At 34.6% G+C, this 25,067-nt stretch overlaps 1 protein-coding gene and 1 long non-coding RNA gene across 2 annotated transcripts; one reads left to right on the forward strand and one right to left on the reverse strand.

Annotated features, from left to right (window-relative positions):
* Positions 1-127: 127 nt before the first annotated feature.
* si:dkey-122a22.2 (uncharacterized) lies at positions 128-17,265 on the reverse strand. The gene is made up of 11 exons (XM_026283513.1): positions 17,091-17,265; positions 16,346-16,505; positions 16,045-16,116; positions 15,869-15,945; positions 14,982-15,082; positions 12,983-13,099; positions 11,700-11,774; positions 4,741-4,879; positions 1,601-1,683; positions 661-757; positions 128-561 (listed from the first exon to the last, which is right to left on the reverse strand). Exons 1-11 carry the CDS (start codon positions 17,151-17,153, stop codon positions 394-396), a joined length of 1,152 nt encoding a protein of 383 aa, XP_026139298.1. The 5' UTR covers positions 17,154-17,265; the 3' UTR covers positions 128-393.
* A 552-nt stretch (positions 17,266-17,817) lies between these two features.
* LOC113116808 (uncharacterized) lies at positions 17,818-18,984 on the forward strand. Its single transcript, XR_003294075.1, has 3 exons — positions 17,818-18,189; positions 18,271-18,317; positions 18,398-18,984. It is a non-coding gene; the product is annotated as an uncharacterized LOC113116808 (long non-coding RNA).
* Positions 18,985-25,067: the final 6,083 nt, after the last annotated feature.

Here is a 25,067-nt window from a genome sequence, read left to right on the forward strand (position 1 = left end):
AAAATACTTTATTTAGAGGTTTTTTCTTTGCACTGAACACTCTTGCATTTTTTGCACCTCTTTGGCCTCTAAATAAAGTATTGTTTGAAAGAAATCTGAAATTAGTGAAATATGACTTCATGACAAGTTTTGTTTACTTAACTTTAATCGCAATAAAAAAAGGCATTTTGACAAAATAGAAGTACAGTTAAATGCAGTTAAATTATGTCTTCAGCCATTCACCAAAATTTACAATCCATCAACAAAATCCAGAGATTTCAGCTTCCTTTGTAAGCAGAAATATGAAGCTGTTATTTGGCCTCTTGCATCACTGCAGAAGAGTATGTGACAGCTGCTGGGAAGGAGCCGTTATTGATCTGTTGTTAATAGAGAGGCTGCATTTTCTGAAGCATCTCACTGCTTTTGTTGGTTGGACTGCCTTTGTGACACGAGCTTATGCAAATGTTTGATAAGCGAGGATGGATTTTTGTAGATCATGTGACGATCCGCCTCACGAATCTGAATGTGATTGGCACCGGGATAAGAGCGCTCCAAAAACTTGCTCTGAAGTTCAGCAACCACCTGACAGTTAATGAGACGTTCAGCAAAGGATTTGCCTCTGATTAAACTAACTAAAGTTCAGAAGTGAAGGCAGAAAGTGGGACTGTGAAAGACACTCACTTGGTTGAGATCTGAAGGAAGCTGATCATCAAAGGATTCCCCAGTGATCACATGCACAGATGTCTTGCTGGAGAGAGGCTTATATCTGGAGATCTCTCTGAAGAAGTCAAGGACATTCAAACAGCAGCGTAAATGAAGGCAATTCACACTTAAATATTATTATTATTCATAATTACATAATTACAAGAATAAGTTAATATTACTGGTCTGCAGCAATAATAATTTAATAAAAACCTCAACATTTTATCCCACCAATGTCATTTTAGTATCACCGAGATACTATTATAGCTTTATTAATATTTTAATAGTTTTATTTCTGTTTTAATTTTAATTTAAGTTAGTTTTACATTGTGTTTTTGTCATTTTTATTAGTTTGGTTTCTAATAAAAAAATTGGTTTCTTTTATTATTATCGATTTAAATTTTCAATTTATTTTTTTTTTTTATGGTTTTTATTCTTTTTTTATTATAGTTTTAGTTATTTAAGTGCATTCAAATCAACTAAATGAAAACGTGAAATAATGCTTAGGCAACTAGTTAAAATAAAATAAGTTTTTACTTTTTTACATTTTTTTTTTTAATGCTAACTATAATAACCCATGTAAAATGCATACTTTTGACAATGGTTTTAAAAGTATTTAATCACACTTACATTTATTTAATTCTCATTGCATTACATTATAAACAATAAATTACTGCAATAAATTTTAATTCACGCAGGTGTCCTATCAGAGAAATTACAGATGAATATCATCAGAATAACTATGACCATATTTTATTAACGAAAGTGTCCTAACGAAGTCTTAATTTTAAACAATATTTATTATAACAATTTGTTCTTTTTTTATATTAAAAACAAACTCAAATGTATTGTGAAATATGGTTGAAAGTATGTTTTTACAGGCATTTATTAAACTATTCTTTGAAGCTAAAGAGGTTACCTGACTTGAGATGCGCTCTCGTTGAGAAAGAAATGCTCGTCTACTGCAGCGCTCTGATGGCCAGGGCTACACAGCAGATATTTCTGACAGGACAATCACAAGAAAAAAAAAACATAACAAGCACTGATTTAAATGAATCCTTTAAATGACATTATGCATTCATTTGATTTCTATCTTCACTTAATAGCCGAGACAAATGTATTTATATAGAGGTATATTACACGCCAAGACAGCAGTCAAGGTGGAGTTATTCCAATATTTAATTTTCACTCTTTGGTGATTGTAATATACATGCAGATGATGCACACTCTCTGTGACCTCAGACAGACACACTTGAAAGCTTCAAGTCAACACTTGAGTCAACAGCTCGAGAGGAGCAGATCCTCTCATGAAGAACAATCCTCCATTCTGAGAGGCAGAGCGGTCAAATTAAATGTCGACAGACATTTCAAGAGCCACCATTCCTCTCAGTTAAACATGAAAGCACACATAGCCACTAATTGCTATTTGATTGACTATGTTTGTGTGTAAAGAAGTGCAGTCCAAGCACTGACATCACCTTTTCCTTTATTTCTTCAAATCATGTGATTTGTAGTTTGAACATACATTGACAAAGTCAATAGACATGATATCGGGCTTGAAATTCTTCAAAAGCCTGACATTAAGAGAACATGGCATGCTGTGACAATCTTTATACTGCATTTTTTTTTAATTATTATTATTATGCATGCAACTATATTAATTAAGAAACAAAATATTTGTACTTTTAAAAATGCATGTCACTCTGTAGATTTTTTTTTACATTAAATTAGTGAAAGCAAAAAGGTTTTTAAAATAGTGGACATTTTTTAAAGACTATTCTGTATATTGTAAATAATACAAAAGTCCAAAAAGTCAGTAGGTTATACACTAACAGTTTGCTGTGAGAGTTTTTTTTTTTTTTTTTTTTTTTTTAAAGTCTTATATATCAAGGGCACGTTAAATTAATAAGTGACAATAAGTAAAGACATTTATATTGTTAAAAAAAGATTTATATTTCAAATACTGACAGTGGAGACTAGAGTAATGGCTGCTATATATATGGCTGCTATATATATGCGCAAAGCAGAAGCAAAGCAGTTTATTCAGTGAATTGGGGCATCTTTATTGACTTCCATGCAAGCAGTTCTCCAAAACGCCAGTGCCATTGATATACCTGAAGTTTCTGAATGTAGCACAAATGTAGTTAACATGCATCTGTGGTTGCAATCATAACCTGGAGATTAATTTATACATTTACAATAACTGTACACTAAAACTGTTCCATGCCATGGATGCATTTACACCAACACAAGCAAAGTTGTTTTTGTCTCTAGCAAATAGCCAGATATTTTATAGCTCGTCTATTTTGTTTTGTTGAAATCTAGCGTTACAAAGAAACATATTGCTTTCGTTTTATGCTTGTAATCTTTCCCAGACAAATGAGACAGAGGTCTTAAAAACACTGTGTCTGTTTTATGCAGATAGAGAGGAAGGATGGGCATGTATGAAATAAAGAAAAAATAAAACGCACCTAGTCATCAGCACCTTCCTGTTATGCATTAATTATTTCAACCTCCTTATAAAGGCGAAACATTCCTCTAAATCACCTCTACCGTTCCTCAGGTCAGCCTTCGATTCATGTCGTAAATGGGAATCTGTAGCTTTTTGAGGGGAAGAGGGGCCATTCAAAATTCTAATAAATGTTTTGCATATTCGTGGCCGCATGTTAACGTGCATGAAATTGAGTGGAACTGGAGCGAAGAGAGCGGCCTCGTAGCTTCCTTGACTGCACGCGGCTGTTTTGCATCGTGACCCGAGAAACCCTGTCTGAAGGCGTTTTAAAAAGCCTCCTCGTCACATTCACATTCACACAATCCGGGAAAGTTGTTCATCTTAGACAACTGATCATTAAACTGCTTCTTGTTCTCCAGAAATCCTGCCCCGCATGTCAAACGGCTCTTAGAGACAGCTGTAATTTACGCAACAGCACCACCAAGTGGCCATGCCCTGAGAAACGTTTTAGTCTCGCCACCATCAGTAATAATCAAGTTTGTTGAAATTCCTCAAAAAAATAAAACGTTACTACTTAATGAAAAGATTACTAAAGAGTCTTTATATACAGCAATGTAACTTGCACTGCTTTGCTTTTCTTTTCTTTTTTAAGAAATCGAATGCAATAATATGCCAAAGATGAAATGTGCAATTAAATAATGTTTTTAAACAGATTTCATGAAAACTCAGTGTAAGAGGAATGTCAGTGGAAAACAATGAAATGAATCACAAAGGTTTAATTATCCAAATTATTTGACAGCTGTGAATTAAAACGTAACAATTAAAACAGTTATTTCAGGAATGAAAAGAAAATCATAAAATTACAATTAATTTAATATCTTGACTGATTATGTTACGACTTTGACTGTTGTTTTATTGTAATTTCTCTTTATAGGTTTACAAGTAGTGTAAAGAGTTACTGTGTTATTTAAAAAGAAAAATTATTAAATTAAGACGGTTCATTAAACAATTATTTGAATCTGTTGAAATCTAGAATGACTTTTAAGTTATTTCAGAACTTTGACGGGAAAAAATGAAATTATTCAAAATGTATTTTAATCTATTGGTAGCAAGTAATTTTTTTTATGTTGTAATAAAGCTATATATACACTAAATTATTCACCTTGAAGGTTTTTAATATTTTTACATATATATTTTTATATATATATTTGTTGTTGTTGTTGTTTTTTTGTATATGTTAAATGGGTGAAATCAAATTTCAGAACTACAAAATCATGAGAAATCATGAAATTAATAGTAATTAATCCATTCCCAGCTAGAATGATTTTTTACTACATTTAACAAGTGCTACTTGAGATTGATTTAATATCTTTTACCCCTGGTTGTAGAAAACTAGTAGCAGTGACATCATAATCTTTAGTTGTATATTCACTCACTGATCTGCTTACAAGATGCAATTAGCCTTTAAACACTTAAAACTGAAACAGAATCTGCTAAACCTGAAATGAAGTGACCACAATAGTGCTTAATAATGGTGGATTGTTGACTTAACGCATAAGTTTAATCCATGAAGTGTCAGCAGGCTCAGACAGAGTTTGTGGACTGACCTGTCGCTGTATGAGTTCCTCTGAGACGTCTCCTCCCTGAAAGACCGGCTTCAGCACCCCCAGAATAATGAGCAGTCGACTCAAACCTGCAGCTGCTGAGAACTGCATCATCTGCAGGGACGGGACGAGGTGAGAGTACCTGTACAAATATATATTCAGACCAACTGTAAGGGTCACAATGAGGAGATGTTAAAGGCCAGAACACTGGAGCCAGAGGCGCACAGAATCAGTGACAGGCGTCTGCTGTGATGAACTGCATTAATTGAGCGGTCATTACCCGCGCATGAAGGACTAAATGCCTCCTCGCTGCGCTCTCTAATGCGTCACAATGAGAGCTCATTTATGAAGAATGAATCAATGACACAGAAACACTGATCAACGCTCTTGTGAAGAATATTTAGACACGTTCATTCACACTAACACACACGTGATAGACTCTTCTGTCGATGCTTTGGAGCTTGCTGGAACATTGTTGAATGGTTGCTAGGGAGTTGCTAGGGTATTATGGGCTTGCTGACTGCTCCAATTCAAAATCTGTTCTTCACAAAATGTCTATGATTTCTTTTTTTCTTCTTCTTCTTTCTCTTTTATCATCCAGCAGGCAGAAATTTACTAGATCAAATCTAGTCTGATCACTTCAAAAAATAATAGAATGCCTCTCCTCAAAACCCAAATGATTCGACAGACTGCGACTAAAATCTCAAAATAATTTTTAAAAATGAAACGTGTGATTTTGAAAATGTAAGCTATAAGGGAAGTTTTGTGCATGTCCACGAGCGGTTTTGTAAGATATCATCTCATTTGAACAATGAGCAAAAAAGACACTGCGAGTCGTTTAAAAAAAATGTGCCAATTCACCTAACAGCCTGGAACTTTGAACTTTTATCAAACAGGAATTATCACTATTAAACAAACAAACAAACAAATAAATGTGCACTTAAATGTTTTTAAACAGAAATGACTTTCAAAATTCAAAGTCATCAAACAAATCAATACTTTTATTATTCTCACAGCTATTTTTAAGTAGTAATTTGCAAGTAAAAATACAGAAAAGAAGACAAGAAAAAACACTAATTTGTTAAACAATTAATTATTTGAATTTACTAACAGCAATAATTTTTTTAGAATTTTTATAGGGTGGGTTAAAATGTACAAAAGTAGTTATTTCAGCAATTCATCATAATTCGTTATTTTTAATATATTAAAACAGAGTATGGACTTTTTATTTTATTTTACAACACTCCCTTCTCCAAAAAAATAAACTATTTAAATAAATAAATGCATTGCGGGAATGTGTGTGTGTGTGTGTGTGTGTATTATTTAGATATTTACTAGTATTTACTACTAGTAAATATCAAAATAATAAAAATAAATCAATAAGAAAAACAACAATTATAAATAATAAATACCATACATACATTTAAATTAAATATAAATTAAACTTGTGGTTTAATCAGTATATATTGCAAATAATTCCGTTTTAAGGTTTTGATGATGGAAATAAATGTGTAATTTTTAACAATTTGTAAATGCCATGTGACCTCCCTGTATTCAAAACAATACTGCACAAAAATGAAACCTACTTGCTCCTGGGTTAGCAGTTTGAATCAGACTCACTAAGTGAATCATTCAGAACCAGACAGAGCCACGAGTCACATTTCAGTCACATCCAACTTATCTCACTCCATTTTATTTCTGTTTGGTCATATAAAATGAATTAACGAAAATTGATTTGGCTCCTAAATGTTTCTTTAGAAAAACACTGTAATAGGAGTTATGTGCTGCTGTTCAATACATACTTTAGGAGTTTGTTTAAATAGTTTGTTAGTGATGCACCACTAATGACCAATAACCACAAAAACGATCCAAAACCACTGTGTTGGAAACTTCTGCTGAAATACTCCAGAAAAATACACATCCTAACGCTTGACCCTCCATCAAAAGTTTAGCATCGAAAGTTTAAGACTGAAAGTTTGAGCTCATCTTTTTAAATATTCTTTCCCGTGTCAGTTTACCCCCTTTTCTTCAAACCGTTCTTCCCTGACACCTTTTCATCTGTCAGCATTTCCCCCAAAACATGGCCCGTATCGAGCCTGACAATTTGATTCGGAGTCAAATCAGTCCGTTCGCTCTGACATTTTATTTCCACCTGTCCTATTCTCTCCATTTCGTCATTCTATCAATTCCTCCGGTGCTAATTCTGCCCGGTAGGTCTGGATTATGCGCAGGAAGGCATGCGTGTCAAAGGGAAATTTAGCGAGGGTAAAGACAGCCCAGATAGGAGGATGAATTAAACAGATAACGGCAGGCAGACGGAGTGAGGAAGTCGTGTCAAGCAAAACGCCTCACCAATGTTGGTCATTTTCCCTTCCGTTCTCTCTCTCTCTCCTTCCTCCCTCCTTAAGCATGACAGAAAACTATCTAAATGAATAAAAAAGTGATGAAATGACTTTGGTGCCGTGGACTTTCTGCTCTTTGACTTCCCATCTGGATTAGTGCAGGCTGAATGGAGTCTGTTTCTTTTGAAAGAACCAACACATGAGTCTGTCTGAATGTTTCTCTCTCTTTGACACACACACACACACACACATTCTGTTCTTGATAAGAGTCCATCTGAATTTGCATGGCAAATTATGTCCTGTACGACCACTAGAGCTGCCCAGATGGACTGCTATACATATAGAGGAGACAAGGTTATGACAAACAAATCATTCAACTAACTATTTACCATGATTCAAATGGATATACATTCTAGTCTAATACAAACTTTCTTACTGCTGTATTATCTAGTTCATATATTACATTGGAATTTTAATTAGAATGAAATTGGCATTTTTATATAGCAAAAGCAGTGCAGTTCAACAGAACACAGTGAATATCTCTAAATGTTAAAGATGAAATATGTAATTCTGTGCCACTAGCATCACCAAATAATTAGCAAAAATTATCCTGAAAATGTAATATTGGTTGAACAATATCTTTAAAGTAAACTAAAAATTACTTAATTAGAGATGAGAAGCTCAATTAATTTCAGGAAAGTTTTTCAATAAATCCACTTGATTTGGCTCTATCACTCATAAAATCAAATTAAATGTTTTTTTTTTAAATAGTATGTGGTAAATAAATATTTTTTTAAAAAGCATTACAATTATTTAAATTTGTTTTATCATTAGTTCTTGAATTAAACATTTTAAATAGCCTTAACAAAAATGACCATTCAGTTGAAATAATGTTCCCTTTTATACGGTTTCAGAAAACTTGCATAAAGTAGCTAGATAACAGCTACAGATTAGTCTTACTGTTAACTACAGCTGTATAAATGTACAAAGACAAAGTTCCAGAGGTTGTGAGGTCATTCTGAAAGCGGTCAGTAGGGGGCGGTCATGTCTCACTATGACACACTGTGAGCGCACACTAGCAGAGAAAGAAAGACCGTGGCCTTAACTTCAATACTGAAGATGACTGACACTAGAAGCTCTAATAACTGTAAATTGTCATTACTGAAGCCAGGCCAATGTAATTCCAGAAGATCTCGCTCACCTACTGCAGAAGAAATGTATGACAGAATGTATGACAGAAGCTGATTGACTGCTCAATTGATTTGTCCCATTGACTCTTGTGTTTCAGAGGTGTCTGTTAGAGGATCTCACTGTGAAGTCTTCCTCAATCTCTTGTAGGGCCTGCTCAGCCCTAGTCTCAGCCTCAGACGTCACGCTCACGGACCGCCGAAGTACACCGACCGACTACAGTCCAACGCCTCCAGAAGACAAATCACATCTTCTCACATACTGTCGTCTCTCCTATTAGAAATCAGCTGCCAATTTGCATAAACTCTATCAAATAAGTCAATGTTTGCTCTGGTCAACACAAAACTCTAAGTTATAAACAAATAGTCAATCAATTCATTCAATTCACTGTTATTTTATTTTTCCTGACAGGTGAACAACAAGTACAGCCAATAAAATATCCACAGTTAATGGTGGCCAAAATAGTGCCAAAGCTCAGTCTTTGTTAGAACATAGTCTAATATCCAAAGTCATTTCATTCATTCGTGTCTTCATGCCATCAAAATATGCCTGATGTCTAAATAAATAAATGAGCATATCCATTTCTTAAAACTCAACATCATGGTGATAAATAATGGTGACAGACAGATCACATAAAGCAGAATAACAAAAGTTCAGTATTTTGATTTTTTTCAGCCATATAAAATAGATTCCTGATTTTTATGAGTGTCACTGAGCCATTTGATATGCACAGACAGAAAAGACTTTATCTTGGGGAAATCCCTCTCGAGAGACACTTTGAAACCTGACAATTCTGACATGTTTACGTGTAGATGCCAGCATGGGTTTTTCTGACAGCTGCTTCTGTTCCTTCAAAAGCAGAAACGCAGTCTGTACTGTGTAAACCTCACAGGAACTGCATTCAGCTGCTTTTTGTCAGCACAGCAAAAAAAAAAAATACCATCTGTTCACAAGCAACCGTATCCGAGAAGACTAGAAAACCCAGCTAAAACCAGTGTTTGGAATAGAAGCTGGTTTGTTTGTCGCTGGATCAAGATGGTCTACAAGCTGATAGCCCAGATCGCTTAAACTGTCGAAAACCACAATTTGCTGATTTAAGCTGGATTTACCAGGATGGGTAGATTCAACTTGACTAGTCACCTCTGAAGTGTCAAATGATTTTCATGATCTGACAACTCCCTGACCGGATGAGAGCCAGGACACTCTGCTGCTCCGTTTTGTTCTCCAGCGATTGGGAGTGACTCATTTTGTCGGATATAACGGAACTCATTTCAGAGTGAGGCAGCGTTAATGAGACGCTCTTTTGATGTGGAAATCCTGCTGGCACGGGGAAGACACTGATACCGTCTCCGCTGTCATCCTCAGGTGTGTCCGCTCTCCTTATTGGACACCGGCAGTTTATCTCTTAGTCGCCACACAAGGCTTCTTAAAAGGAAGGAGACGGCAATTACGCAGACTTGTGACCCAATTAAATCCATTCAAAAGAACACAGAACCACGGCAGTCAGCAAAACAAAGAGTATTCTTGGTTTGAGTCTACACCTCATGTAAAAGCCCCTCATTGTAACGCCTGCTTTTGACACACTTTGGAGACACTTAGCAACACAAAATGAATCGGTAATCAGGAAATGGGCCTAGAAAGTTGTGTTAGTCCAAATATCCTGAAGCAATCTGTGCAAGTTTGGTACGGGAATTTAAATCATAATTTGGAATTGGAACCAATCCGAAAACCGCTGAAAGCAAATAATAAGAATTTAATAAAAATAACAGGGAAAATAAAAAACATATCTTTTAATTGTCTATATATCTGATACTGTAATCTACTATAGCTTTAGTAGATTTAAAGGAAATAATGCTGAAATAAAATAAAAGATTAACAAAAAAATGTAACAAAAATTAGAAATGTTGCCTTAACAAGCAACTAAACTAAGCTGATGTATTAAAATTAGTAAAACTGAAATAAAAATAAATAACAGCTATATATATTTTTAAAAAAGTATAAAATGACAAAAGCACACAAAGAACAAAAAAAAAAAAAATAAACAGCACAGAAATGATACCAATATAACAATGTCAAGGATCAATATTATTCTAAAAAAAAAAAAAAAAAATTCTAATACAATATTTCCCCACAGACTTAATTTTATATTCCACGGCTATGACATAATCCCAAGCAGAAGTGTTTAATACATCCTCAGCATCTTTAATTAAAACCAAGATCAGTAATAAAACTCATGTGATACGGATATCAACTGAAGCCCTCAGTTTATATCCACAACATTTATTTCAGTGTGTCCTAAGTAATTGGATTGCATGTACAGCGTCTTGCACTCAATGGAACAAGCATCTATTAATCAAAGCGTAATTGCGCACATTTCCCAGATAAATGGCGCCATTTCACCTCCAGTCATGTACAAATGAGTCAATCCGGGCATATTCATTTCTTATCTAGCTGAACTCATTCGAGACGTAAAATGGTGATAAATAATAGAGGTAGAAGTTTATGAAATGGGATATTCTCCGTGAAGGAAGGAAGGGCTTTTAAAGAAGCACAGAAGGGATCTCGGAGGAACTGCGATCATGTCACTTTTAAATGACTCCAATAGTAGCTAAAACGAGGCCAGGAAATGCGACTATTTCTTACTGACTTTCACTGAAATTGAATAGATTCAGCATGCTGAACTATGGACATAAACTGCAACTTGCTGTAAATACCCAGGTAATTGGAGTGGTTTAAATATTTAATGAGTGCTTACATTGGCTGTATATTAGTGTCTGTGAGCACTGAGCAGCTCAGTTTCTCAGCACTAACGTGTTGACAGAATGGCTTGTTTTAGCTCTGACAAAAGATGTGGTAAATGCAAACATTACCGGAATAAATATTTGCTTTTACAATGATTTAGTTCAAATCTTTAAAAAAAAATTTGGATCACCAATCAGTTCAATATGATTGGGACAATTTACAATTTAAATATGTAAAAAAATAAAAAAAAAATCACATCATTGATTTTAGGATAAAATACTTATTATTTATACAAGTAAAATGTATTTTTAAACCTTCAGCTCAGGGCAAACCAAATACTAAGAAATTCTCAAATATTTTGAAAATGAATTTTGAAAATGAATTATTTCTATGCTGAAAATATTTGTTCTACTAGCATAACCAAACTTATTAATTGCCAAAATAATAATTAAAAAAAAGATTGTTTTCATTGCGTCTGGCCAGAGTAGGTTACATACAGAAACAATCTGTATGATTTTCAGGGAAATCAACTTCTGAATGGCTAACTAAAAATAAAAGTATTTTAACACCTGCAAAAAAATAAATAAATAAAAAAACTTAACCTTTAATATCTTCCTCTGGCTCTCAGCATTAGGATGGAGCTGGGATTTGACAAATCATGTTTGTGCCTCCCTCTCTCTGATGACTCACCAGTACTGCTGCCACTTCTGCTCCTCAAAGACATCCTCTGGGATCGGATCGATCAACACCAGGTCAGACACTTGCCTGAAGAGACAGAGAGAGACGGTGAAAAGACCACATAGAGGATGTTTCTACAGCTCAGATGAGACCCCACACACTGATCGAGAAATGAACAGTATCTATCGAGTGAGATGAATGGGCTCAGAGCCGCAGCGGGGACAATATTTTCAGTCCTTGGGCGCTACAGGCCTGACGCAGCTGAATTTATGGGTCTTGAAGCTGCACATCAGAGCAGATGAAACGTTAAATCTGTCAGATGGAGGGAGGGAGGGTGGAGGGGTTGGGGGAGTGTGTGCCAAAAAGACAGTCCCAAGCTGCTCTGATGGATCTTTTGGTCATGACAGGTATAAATGTCTGGAAGAAAAAGCCTGTTAGGCATATGGATAACACTTTTTGCCAATGTACTGTACACTGTTTATGAAAGAAGTCTTTATTCTCATCAAGGCTGCATTTATTTGATCAAACATACAGTAAAAACAGCAATATTTTTTTAAATATGATTAACATTTAAAATTTTAAAACTTTTTTCTATTTGAATATATTTTAAAAAGTCATTTATTTATGTGATGACAAAGTTGTATTTTTAGCGTCACATGATTCTTCAGAAATTACTCTATTATAGTGATTTAGTGCTCAGATATCAATAACGGTTCAGTGTTGAAAATGTGTTGTTACCAGTGCTTTTACGGTTTTATCTTTTTGTGGAAACCCTTATATATTTTTTTCTGGATTCTCTGATAAATAAAAGGTTCAAAAGAACAGCATTTATTTGAAAAATAAATCTTTTGTAAGATTATAAATGTTCCTAATTTAATGCATCCTTGTCGTATAAAAAATATTAATTATTGCTCCAAACTTCTAAATGTATTAAGGTTTCCACAAAAATTAAGCAGAACAAAAGATATCATCAATAATAGGAAGAAATGTTTCTTAAGCAGCAAATCAGCATATTTGAATCATTTCTGAAGCATCATGCGACACTGAAGACTGGAGTAATGATGCTGAAAAGCTTTACATCACAGGAATAAATTATATTTTCAAATATATTTAAATAGAAAACATTGCTTGTAAACTGTAATAATATTTCAGTTGTTTTTACTATATTTTGATCAAATAAATGCTGCATAAATGACATTAAACATAAACGTAATAGGCATTCTGTGGTGGAAGCAAATTTCCTGACATATGACTGATTGACTGACATTTTTTCCAAACATAACAGTATGACTTACGTGTCATGGATGTGGCTGTAGAACCTGCCGTTGAGCGTGCCCAACTCAGAGCCAATCAGGATGAAGGGTGTGGCTATATCTGCAGCCTTGACCAATCGATGAAGGTCATCCACCATCCTTAAGGATGAGAAAGGAGACATACGGGTCAGGAATGAGTGCAGGTTTGTGCAAATAAAGTCTAGACATGGCTCCCTTGACATTTTATTAATCACCGAGACACATTATGACACACATGTCCGTTCACCTCCAGACGGGACGCCCACTGTCCCAGACTGCTGCCCAGTTTTTAAAGCGGTCAGTGATGTTACATGAAGGACAAGCTGACCTCAAACCAGAGGCTGACATACTAAACTAATAAGCACTGTGTACCATGAGACACTAATGGGTTTTATTTCTGACATCCTCATTAACTAAAAGGCCATGAAGATTCAGTGGGCACGGAGTGATTTACTGCAGTATGTCTTCAAGATGTGCAGGGGGTCAGGAATAACTGGAGACTGACCGACATTGCTTTTCTCAGACTGATATCAGTATAGATTCAATTATTCATTTTTACAGAAAAAATATTTAATATTAGTTTTATTTCTACTTTTTGGCTTAATAAACAATCATTTTAATAAAATAATAACATAATAATAATTATTATTATTTATAATAGCAATAATTATTGTTGTTTATGCAATTAAATGTATGCTTATTATTATTAAATTTATGATTGTTTTGGCCGGTGTCTAATCGTTAAGCACACATTTCTGGTGATTCGTTTAAATTAAGGTGGAAAGTGTGCATATTATTCATTATTAATAAAAAATATTATGCTTCATATTTAATTCAGCAAAGTGCTGTCTTGTTATTATTTAAGTGTTGGTTTGTATTTTTTTATTCAATTGTGCAAAATATAATATTACAATATAAAATGTTAATATAAGTATCAAATAATGAGTAAAGAAAAAAAATTAATTAGCGGTTGATATTTATTTTTGGAGCACACTGAAGGATATAGTATTACAGTAGTATATATAAATTATTATTATTTTTTTTTTATAATTCTAAGAACAAAATGGCACATGTCCTTGTCAAAAATTAAACTACTGGCTTTCCTTCAACATAAAATCAAATCAGTTTCCAAATGAAAAGGTTTCAGGAAAGAACAAAAATGACAATACTCCACATTTTTGCTCCTGGCTTATTGAACTTTAGGAAAATGTAATCTTGCTGTTTGCCTTCTAAACGTGCCAGACAGAGGAGAAAAGAGGACACCGATAACCACCTCCCCTGTCCTCTCGCTACACCTCACTTTAATTCATGAAGAAATGTTATCATGTCAACAGCAACAAGATAAGAGTGACTCCACATGTAGGACGAATAAACCTGAAGGCAGAGGACAAGGACAAAGACATCTCTGTCCTACAGCACTGATTGAATACTAGAGCAGGTCAATGTCAAAGACACGAGACACACAGATACCTGCGTGTGGATTACAACTGTTAACATGGGAGGAGTGTTTCTTTGTTTTAGATTTATTGCCTAATATAACCATAAAATATTTATGTATTGTAAACAAGTACACTACAGCTCAAAAAGGGTCTTTAAGATTTATCTTTATATTCATGTATTAAAATAATAAATTAACACTTACTAGCAAGGAAACGTTAAATTGGTTAAACAAAGACATTTATAGTGTTACAAAATGTTTTTTTAAGTAAATTACATTTAAAATATATATAAATAGAGAACACTTTTTAAATTGTAACACTGTATTTTTGAGGACTGATGACCGAGTGACTTCTTTCAAAAATATTAAATCTTCTCACCATATATATGGCAATAAAAAATTTAATTGTGTCAGGAGGTCAACTTTCATTTTATGGACCATGGTGGCATCATCATTTCCCAGAACGCTCTAATTGATGCCAATGTTATTAGGAAATTGTTTTAAAGCTGTCGCACCTACAGTTTTGAAAAAACGGTTTAGTTTCAGACTAAGACACTTTGATACCTGCCAGTGGTTGATATTCCCCAGACTTTCTCTGTGCCTGTAGTTTCATTCTGCAGGGTTCTTCGGCTGAAACCCAGACCGACTCTGTCATAGGTGCACACCTGAGAAACCGATCACAGAGATACCTCAACTGACACTCAGAAAACCTCATTGATAATTCCTTTAGGAAACTTCACCTGCAAATAAAGTGTACATTAAACATACTGTAATATTCACATTGTTGCACAATTTAATGCTGCAGTCATCAATAATAGCAATTGTTTGCTACATTGTCAGACTCTACTGAACAGTCACTGCAATGCAGGCCATCAGCAGGAATCTCCAACACACAGCATGTCACAGAAATGCTTCACTGCCTTGAATTACTAGAGAAATACAGCAGCACATGCTCTGAAAGCTGAAGTCTTGTAACTTCTCTGAAGAAGCAGAAAAATCAATAATGCCTTTACGTCCCTAGAGGAATGACTCACATCGATAAAAAATGTGGTGCTGTTTTGTTTATTGAATGTTTTACTTGACATCAGTGAAAGGCTTTCTCTTATCATCCCATAATGGAAGAGTTTTCATTAGTTCATCCTAAATGCCAAAAAGCTCATTTAATTCTGTTAAGTAAGTGGTTTTTGTTTTCCACTATTTTGTAGATTTGGAGCCAAGTTACAGGGGGTTTAAAAATGATTTCAGAAAGATAGCAGTATCACTTTTACACTTTTTCTTCTAGTAAAATCTGTCTCCCGTTGCATTGTGTGCCAGTGCTGACCATTCAAAGATGGGGAAATATGACAGTGTGTACTGCATGCACAGAAACACATTCATGCATGAAGCTACATGAAATGTATTACCAGTTTCCGAACGTCCTGCAGTTGTGGTGGCAGTTTGTTTGAACTAACCTTTGTGGATAATGAGAGACCCTCCTGCACATAGTACCAAACATCTGAAGACATCCCTGCTGGAGCATCAAGAACAACTGAAACAAAAATCAAGCATCATTTTCACTGTGCACAGTCCACAATATAAATATCAGAATCTTCTTTCCATTGTTGGTTTAACTATTAATTTAACATACCAACAGGTCGTCCGTGTCCTTTGCACAACAGATGGATCTTTTGGCCAAGGCCGATATCAATTAGCTGAGCACCTACATATATCGAAAGAAATATTAAAACAAATGAGCTGAAAGTTACTAAACTGCACATTATCCTAAGACCTTCCTGTGGCCTGTTTCATAAAACAAGTTTACCAAATAAGCCAGGTTTATTTTAGTCTGACTTACTCTCAGTTGATTTGATTCTGAATAAGACAGAATAACTGAAATAAGCCTGGCTTTTTTGGGAAACTTGTTTTATGAAGAGATGATGAGGTCTCACCTGCAGCTGACAGCACCTGTCCCTCTCTCTGCAGGGAGGCATAGTTCAGGAAAGCTGGAGTGAAGATGATGAAGAGCAAAACCTTCATCCAGAAGGACACAATAGTCCAGCAGCTCCTCTGTGAGACAGGCACAGCAGTAGCACCAGAGTCCTGTGATGTCTGTGGTGGGACAGTTGAAATTATTATACATACAGTGTTATGCTGATAAACCAAAATATCAGCCATTTTCATAGTTTTCGCATCATCCAATTAGTAAAAAAGAAAAAAAAGAAAAGAAAAAAAAAACAACAGCCTTGGCAACACACTAACTTTTAGCACAATTTAGCAAAAATGTAACCACAGTTTCAAATGATTACCTTTATTTATTTCATTATTCTTATTTAACGATTTACTTATTATTAATAATCTATAATTTAGAATAAACTATGACCGTCATAAAGGTGAGGGTATATTTATTATTATTAATAGTCTACCATTTACAATAAACTATGACCGTCATAAAGGTGAGGGTATTTACAATGTGCAAGAAAATGTGTAATGAAAATGTAACGAATAATAATACAATGATTCTTAGATTCTTGCACCGATTCTTATTCACGGGGTACTTCATAATATACCGTTGTAATACTACAGTCGAGAAGTATGGAATTACCATGGTACCTATTATAATAGGCTATTGTTTAGTTGGCAAAAACCAAACACACATTCAGACCACGAGTTGCTGAGTTCACTTTGATTCATCACCTTCTTTCTGTCAGGTTTGACACTGTCCGCATCTTCTCGTCCGTTTGTCCTTTTGCGCAACATCTTCTGATAGTTTTAAGTGCACTTCACCAACGGGACAGATAACGCATGATATTACATTTGTATGAATGAGTGTCAAACACAGCATGCAGACACTTCCGCATTGACGGGGACCCATGAGAACCAAACGCGTTTCGTAAAAGCCGCGATCAGCGATGTAAACTAATTTAAGAAAATAGATACGCTATCCATATGCCAAATTACTATAATACCATATGTTTGTATCATATTATTATATACTGTGCCTTCAACAGGAGACAACAAAGCTTTATAGATAACAATAAAATAGCAGTATATTTATATTATTACTCAGTGAGTTTCTAACCTAGCAGAGGACGTACAGTATTACGTCATATGATATTTCCCCAAACTTTATGAACTTACGTCTTTTGCTAAATTGATGAAATGAAACACTATATAAATATGAACTATAATGAATAAAGTCAACACATAAGAAGGCTTGTTTAACGGTTTCCAGCTAAGTTGTGATGTTACCTTCATTACAAACGGATGCCTCTTATAATAGAAGTGCAGTGTTTTTTTCCTCAAGGTTTTTGGGCCGAGATGAACCCAAACGCTCTGGAATACACAACTTTAATTGCAACGACACATCTGTCCTGTAGGAGCCGCTGTGTGACGTTATATCCATCTGCACGTCTCACCATCTTAAATCACATTTTATGTTACACTTGCCAGCAGAAGGACATACGGGACCAGTGGAGATGTTGAGGGGTTATAAGAGAATATTTAGTGTGACAGCAGAAATAAAGGTCATTATAAAGGTCAGTTCCAGCACTGCAAGGTTATTCATGAGTGTAAGTGAATTCAACACATGCACGCCACAGGATACTGACCCTCTCTACGTCCTGTATATAGGTCCAGTTCAGAGTTTAATTATGTATACAGCGCCGGCAGTCATTCCAAGGGCAATGATTCTGTCACAGATGTATGTAAATGTTGATTTTATGCATCCTTGCTTTCACCACAGGTTTACATCAGGGTCCAGCATCCATACCGAACCGACTCTAAAGTTCAGCCTGTGAGCAGCCTCAGTTTGTTTGCTTTTTAGATGAGGTAGGCCATGCTAAACTGAACAAATGTTCATGTTCCTTCTCTGCAGAAACCCTGTGGAAAATAAAACAGCGACGATGTCAAGTGACAGGAAATGTAAGGCTTCACGCTGTTCCTCAGACAGCAGGTGGTCTGTCATGTGATCTCGAGCGTGGCTCTCTGTCTGTCATTCACAGCAATCACTGAACGATACCACTGGCAAACACTGCAGAAGGACGATTTCTCAGACTGTCCATCATCACGGTCTGTTCAAACATGTCTCATGTCGGTGATGCCAGAAGTGTCATGCTTGTTCAAACCAAGCACATGTGAGCGTGCATTTTAAAGGAATAGTTTACCCAAAATGAAAATTTGTACTCACCCTCAGGCCGTTCAGATTTATTCAGCCTTAGGCCATGCGAAATGAAGATGAGTTTGTCATAACAGATTTGTGGAAATTTAACATTACATCACTTGCTCACCGATGGATCCAGTGAATGGGTGCCATCAGAATGAGAGTCCAAACAGCTGATAAAAACATCACAATAATGTAACTAATCATGATCTGCGTGTTAAGACTTTATTTTTTTTATTTTTTTTACTTCAAACCCTTGCTTCCAGCTGAAAATATGTGTTCTGTGTTTATAATGTTGTTTTATCTGGTGAAAATGTTTTGTCTGAATCAGGAGAGAAATATGCACAAGAACATGCAAAAACAGTTCTAAATTGGCAAACTTTTTCTTTAAGAAACTTTTTCACTGGCAGAAGCCCTATTATGGATTTTGGACTGGTATTTTGGCCAGAAGCAGCAAAAAAATTTTCTTAAAAAATATATATTACTGATGGCACCCATTCACTAAACAAAATCCACTGAACAAGTGATGTTATGCTAAATTTCTCCTAATATTCCTTTCAACTTTATTAAAGAAAAAAAATAAAGATTAAAAAAAAAAAAATTATTCTTTTAAGTGATATTTTCTAATGACAAAATCTAAAATCTATACAATTATTAACAATGCAGAAGAGATGTTTATAACAGATTTTTATAGAGTGTGTCATGTGAACACTTTTATGTAAATTTATCTAGATTTAAATTTAGATTTAGCCATCCGGCAGACAATTTTGGCAATTCAAGTGAAACATTTTTATCATTATTATCATGTGTTATTTGGGAATCAAACCCATGACCTTGACGCCTCTGTTTTACCAAGATAAAAGTTATTATTTATCTGCAGGATGCTCTCAGAACCAACTGTGGAGAAGCTCACAGTAAAGGGATAAAGGAGGTCTGAGACTGCAGCCCTGCGTTAGATTCATTGCAGTAATTAAATGAAAGCAGGCAGATATGGATGATAAATGGCAGTTATTGACGGGACTGTCAGGTACGGCGAGGGTGTCAGATATTTTTAAACAGCGACGTTGAGGCCTGGCAGAGGCTTGCTTTTCCAGAGGCTGCCGTGAGCTCAACCTCCTGCAGCTGTTTCTGTCTGGCCTAATTAAACTCTGCAACGACTGATCTCATTAAATTCAAACCATACAGAAGACAGAACAGAATCTGACCATTAATATCCAGAGGCTTCAGCCATTATGTAATCAGCTGGAAAATGTTATTGTATGGATGCATAAAATATTGTGAGAAACTCTAATTAATGTAATCAGCATTTGCCATGTTGTCGGCACAGATACTGTACATAACTTAATCATGATTTTAGCAGCATAAAATCTGGACGTGAATGGAATAATGATTAAGAATATATTATTTTCCACTCAAATGTACTCCATTTATATTTGATCTGTGCATCTACAAAACAGGTCATGTATGATTATATCAGTATTATTTTAGCATCATTGATTTACTCTAATTTCAGAGAATATTTTAAATGTGTTCTTATATATATTTTCATTTGAATGTCAATTAAAGTTTTATTAGTTTAAGCTAAGTAAACCTATATTTTTAGGTTTAGTTTATTTGGTTCACTTAAAACGAAAACAAAAATGAGAAATGCGTTTGTGACTATCTAAAATAAAATAAATTTAGGTTTTTATATTTAATTTTATTACAGTTATTTCAATTAATGAATTTTTTTATTTCAATTAATGAACTTTTTTTTAGTTTTAGTTTTAGTTAATAATAACCCTGATAGGAGCATGTTTCTGAATCATGATACTTTACATAATTTCATTTTTATTTCCTTTCAGGCAAGATGATTTACAGAAAATGTTAACACCTGAGATTTGTTAATATATTCATTTCAGGAGCCGTAAATTGATTAAAATCACATCATGTTTGTCTACAATTAAGGAAGACGTTTATGAACACTGTTTCAAAATTTCAGTGAATAATCATCATTGATTTCAAATAATTACAAAAGAAAACGGGAACATATAGAATGGAAGCAATGAACTAGGTGACATTTTTCATGCACCTCTCTGTCATTAAAGGAATATTTCACACAAACATTAAGAGTTTTGTCATTGGGTCTCACTAAGTGGGTTAATCTTTGTGTGTGTTACTGCTATCTAATTAGATTCCTAACTAGTCCTAAGCTCAAGGAGTTCTCATAGACTGCATAGTGTGTGACACAAAATTAAAAACAGATACAGCAGCTGTCAGACAACCTGTCAATCACCCCAGCCAACAAGTGATATCCGGTCTGCTCTGTCTACAGAAATCTTACCGGCTTTCTGAGGAAGACGATGCATTTTTAATGAACCATTTAAAGAGCATAAACCCTGGCAGACTACACACACACACACACACACACATGCCAGGAGGGCATGTCTGCACACTGACGCAGCGCTATAATATTTCTACATATTTGCAATACTCCTAAATAAAACATTTTAGAGCGTCAAGGTCTTGGCTCATGTTAAATTTGCATTAGCATGAGGTTGCAAATAAACATCTAAACATTTGTTTCTGTCTTGCCTGGAAACCATGACACTACAGATTGTGGATAAGACTCTGAGAAACAAGTTGGAGCACCAAATCCCAAATGCTTTCAGAGGCAGGCATCAGGATTGATCCCCAGCTTCAGATACAGCATTCAGTGAATCTGGTTGCTTTTCCCTACTGATTAAATAGAGATATGGTGGAATAATACATAACCTTTTCACCTCAACGTTTGGTTATGTGGTGTTGAAGCAGAGTGTCAAATGTTGAGATAATACTGGAGGGAAAAATGTGTTTGTTCATTGCAATTTACCATGCAGTTTTGCATTTATATAATCATTCTCATTCAGTTTTGTTTTAGGGAATAGTGGAGTTTGTTGAGTTTGTTTTTATTCTCCTTTGTTAACCAAAGCTGCATTTATTTGATCACAAATCCAGTAAAACAATATTGTTAAATTTTATTACAACTTAAAATAACCTTTTTATTAGCTGAATATTCAGTTTTAAGTTTCACATATTCCTTCAAAAATCATTCTAATATGCTAAACCGAAATTTTAAATAATATGAATAAATATTTAGCATTTTGAGCATCTACTCAGCATTTTAGAAGACTGGAGTAATAGCGGCTGAAAATTCTGTTTTATATCACAGGAATAAACTACATTTCAAAATATATTCAAACAGAAATCAGTTATTTAAAATTGTAATAATATTTCACATGTAAGCTTTAGTTTACTTTTAATTAAAACATGTACTTTTGGTGTTTATAAAAGATTTCAAAAATATTAAAATATCTTAATCAGTTTTTCCAAACATTTAACTGGTATTGTATCTGGTGCTTATTCTTAAAGTAGATATCTGCCAATCATTTTCTGTGAAGATGCTGGTTTCATTCATGCAGTCCGTGACCTTTGACTTCTGACAGTACAGTAGAGTAGCTCCTCTGCAGCATCTCCTTGACATCTTCCTAGACAGTGTCTCCATCAGACCCTTTTCTGTGATGTCTCTTCTCTCTTGTTTCTAGAGAAACACTGTTTCTCCCAGCAGGAAGCTCTGTTGTGATGATCAGAGTTTGAACAATCTCCCAACAAATGCACAGAAATGAATAATAACTTATTATTCAGGCAAGCATGAGCTTATTTTCCACTTTCCCTTGACTCCACTTTTCCCAAGAAGGTTCTTATTCTTAAACTTTGCGCAGTTCATATGTCCTTCAAAAATATCCCTTAGTTCATTTGTAGGCCTGAAGACAGACATGCTGAAGAGGACGATTTATTCTCAGTAACAGCCTAATCTGAAGCCAGAACTCTGAATTTCAGCACATTTTCCAGCAGCCATGCGATGTAGCTGTAACTGAGTTAACATAAGCGCTCATGAAAACCCATTTCCAATTTGAGGTATCTGTTCATCTGATATGCCGGGTTCACAGGAAAATGTATGGCGGTGTGGGAGTCGTATCACTGACGGGCATCGTTGGCCTCTGCTGGCCGCTCAAAGCAAACGGTAGGTGCTCATATCTCCTCTCCTGATTTCCTGCCAATATTAATTTTACCCTCAACATGTCCATCCAACGGCTCGGGGGCTTTTCTGCTCAATATGGACTCAAATCTCAAATATTCTGTTCAAATGTAATAAAAAACTTCAAAGCTCTCCATCATTTTCCATTTAAATCGTTTATGAGATGTGATTTGAATCATTCGCTGCTTGCATTTCACAAATGCTGCATAAGATTCAAAAGGTGTAGAATTCATCCTTGCAAGATTTTATTGCTGCTTAAAGTGATGCATAATCTCTCCAACAAAGAAATGAATTATCTTTTAAAGCCGATCACAAAACTCATATATCAAAATGTGCTTTTCTTTTAAAGAATACAGTATATGCCACTTTCTATGAATACAGTATTGTGCCACTCACACAATAGTGTCAAATATTTTGTTTAAAAGCATTTCGATTTTATATTTCGATTTTTTATTCTGCAATAATTTATATGATATATAAACAAATTTTTAACAAGAAATATCTACATGTATATATATATATAGTAATTTGACAATAATGTTAACATTGATATTTGATTCTTGATTATTGGTTTGATAATTGTAGTAAAAAACCTAATAATACATTTTAATTGCCAAAACATTATTTTATTTTTTTTGAATGCATGTTTTTTTTTTTTTTTTATCATACAATGATGTAACATTTTGTATTTAATTTATTGTATATAAAAAAATCAATATTCATTAAATTTAATTGCCAAACACGTTTTCAAAGCAGTCCTATTACCACGTTTTCCCCAAATGTAACATTACCTTAAATTTGTGACACCAAAGAAGCAACATAATTTCTGTAAGATGTTTAAAATGACATAAAAATAGGGTATGTTGTGCCCTATTTACAGAAATCCAATAGCTTAAAAAAATCACCTTTAAACAAACCTTCAGTTTCCTATTGATTTTGCTAATACTGTAGATGTAACACGTCTCTATACGTGAGAAAATCTCATCAAAATTCACCTCGTGGGGACTTAAGTGTTTAATCTGCTTCAGGAAACAAAGTAAACAATGTGAACAATGGAAAAAAAATCTCCTGTGTGCTTTCTTGACTGTTAGCAAGCACTGGAAATGTGCATTTTCTCTTAGCAAGCTATTATCACATTCATGAGAATCCTGACATTTGTGAATATGTTTCCCTTTCACATGCAAATAGTGGCTTTTCTTGCTTTCTTCACCAATATGTGGAAATAAGGGTCATGTGACTGCCTCAGTACCTGACAGACATGTGAAGGAGGGCCGCTAGCATCTAAGACGGTTTCTGCTGAAGGTCATCGGTTCCTGCGGCTGCCATCTCAACCCTGCTGTTCCGCAGTCAGTCTTTCATATAGATAATGATGATTAAGGGGGATACAGACCCTAGAGCTTTGCTGCAAAACCTCAAGGTTGTTTTTAAGGCACTATAGGTTAAGACTGTTCAATATTATATATATATAATGAAGTCTACTATGGTCACCATAGCTGCATTTATTTGAGTAAAAATACAGTAAAGACAGCAAATTGTGAAATATTATTGAAAATTTAAATAAAATTTAAAATGTTGTTTTTAAATGTAATTTAGTCCTATTATGCAAAGCTGAATTGTCAGCATCAACAGTTTGGGGAAAGGAATTATTTATTTATAGAAATTAACCATTTTAATCAACAAGGATGCATTAAATTGATGAAAGTGACAGTAAAGACATTTATAATGTTACAAAAAAATAAAAGAAAAAATCTATTTAATTATTTAATAATCAAATTAATGCATTTCTTTGAAACATTCTATTCATCAAAGACTCCTGAAAAATCAAATGACATTGAAAATAATAAGTTGTTTCTTGAGCAGCAAATCAGCATATTAGAATGATTTCTGAAGGATCATTTGCACGTTTCTAGCATTTGTAAAACTGCATTTTTCCATGTCAAAAATATATCTAAATTACGGCCTATGCTCTCAATGTCAAATGCAGAAATATTAATCCATGCATTTATGACCTCGAGGTTAGATTATTGTAATGCTTTATTGGGTGGTTGCTCTGCACGCTTAGTAAAAAAAAACTACAGCTAGTCCAAAATGCAGCAGCAAGAGGTCTTACTAGAACCAGGAAGTATGACCATATTAGCCCGGTCCTGTCCACACTGCACTTGCTCCCTATCAAACATCGTATAGATTTTAAAATATTGCTTATTAATTATAAAGCCCTGAATGGTTTAGTACCTCAGTATTTGAATGAGCTCCTTTTACATTATACTCCTCTACGTCCGCTGCGTTCTCAAAACTCAAGCAATTTGATAATACCTAGAATATCAAAATCAACTTCGGGCAGCAGATCCTTTTCTTATTTGGCGCCTAAACTTTGGAATAACCTACATAGCATTGTTCGGGAGGCAGTCACACTCTCGTAGTTTAAATCTAGATTAAAGATCCATCTCTTTAACCT

The sequence above is a fragment of the Carassius auratus genome, chromosome 16 (genome assembly GCF_003368295.1).
Source record: "Carassius auratus strain Wakin chromosome 16, ASM336829v1, whole genome shotgun sequence".
NCBI classification, from domain to species: domain Eukaryota; kingdom Metazoa; phylum Chordata; class Actinopteri; order Cypriniformes; family Cyprinidae; genus Carassius; species Carassius auratus.

Bases quoted from the DNA above. Each gene is read 5' to 3' on its own strand.
- si:dkey-122a22.2 (XM_026283513.1), bottom strand. From the start codon at position 17,153: ATGTTGCGCAAAAGGACAAACGGACGAGAAGATGCGGACAGTGTCAAA. The intron at 11,775-12,982 runs GTAAGTCATACT...CTGTCTCTTCAG, and splicing joins TACAGCCACATCCATGACAC to GCAAGTGTCTGACCTGGTGT. The intron at 4,880-11,699 runs GTGAGTCATCAG...ATATTTGTACAG, and splicing joins CAGAAGTGGCAGCAGTACTG to GTACTCTCACCTCGTCCCGT.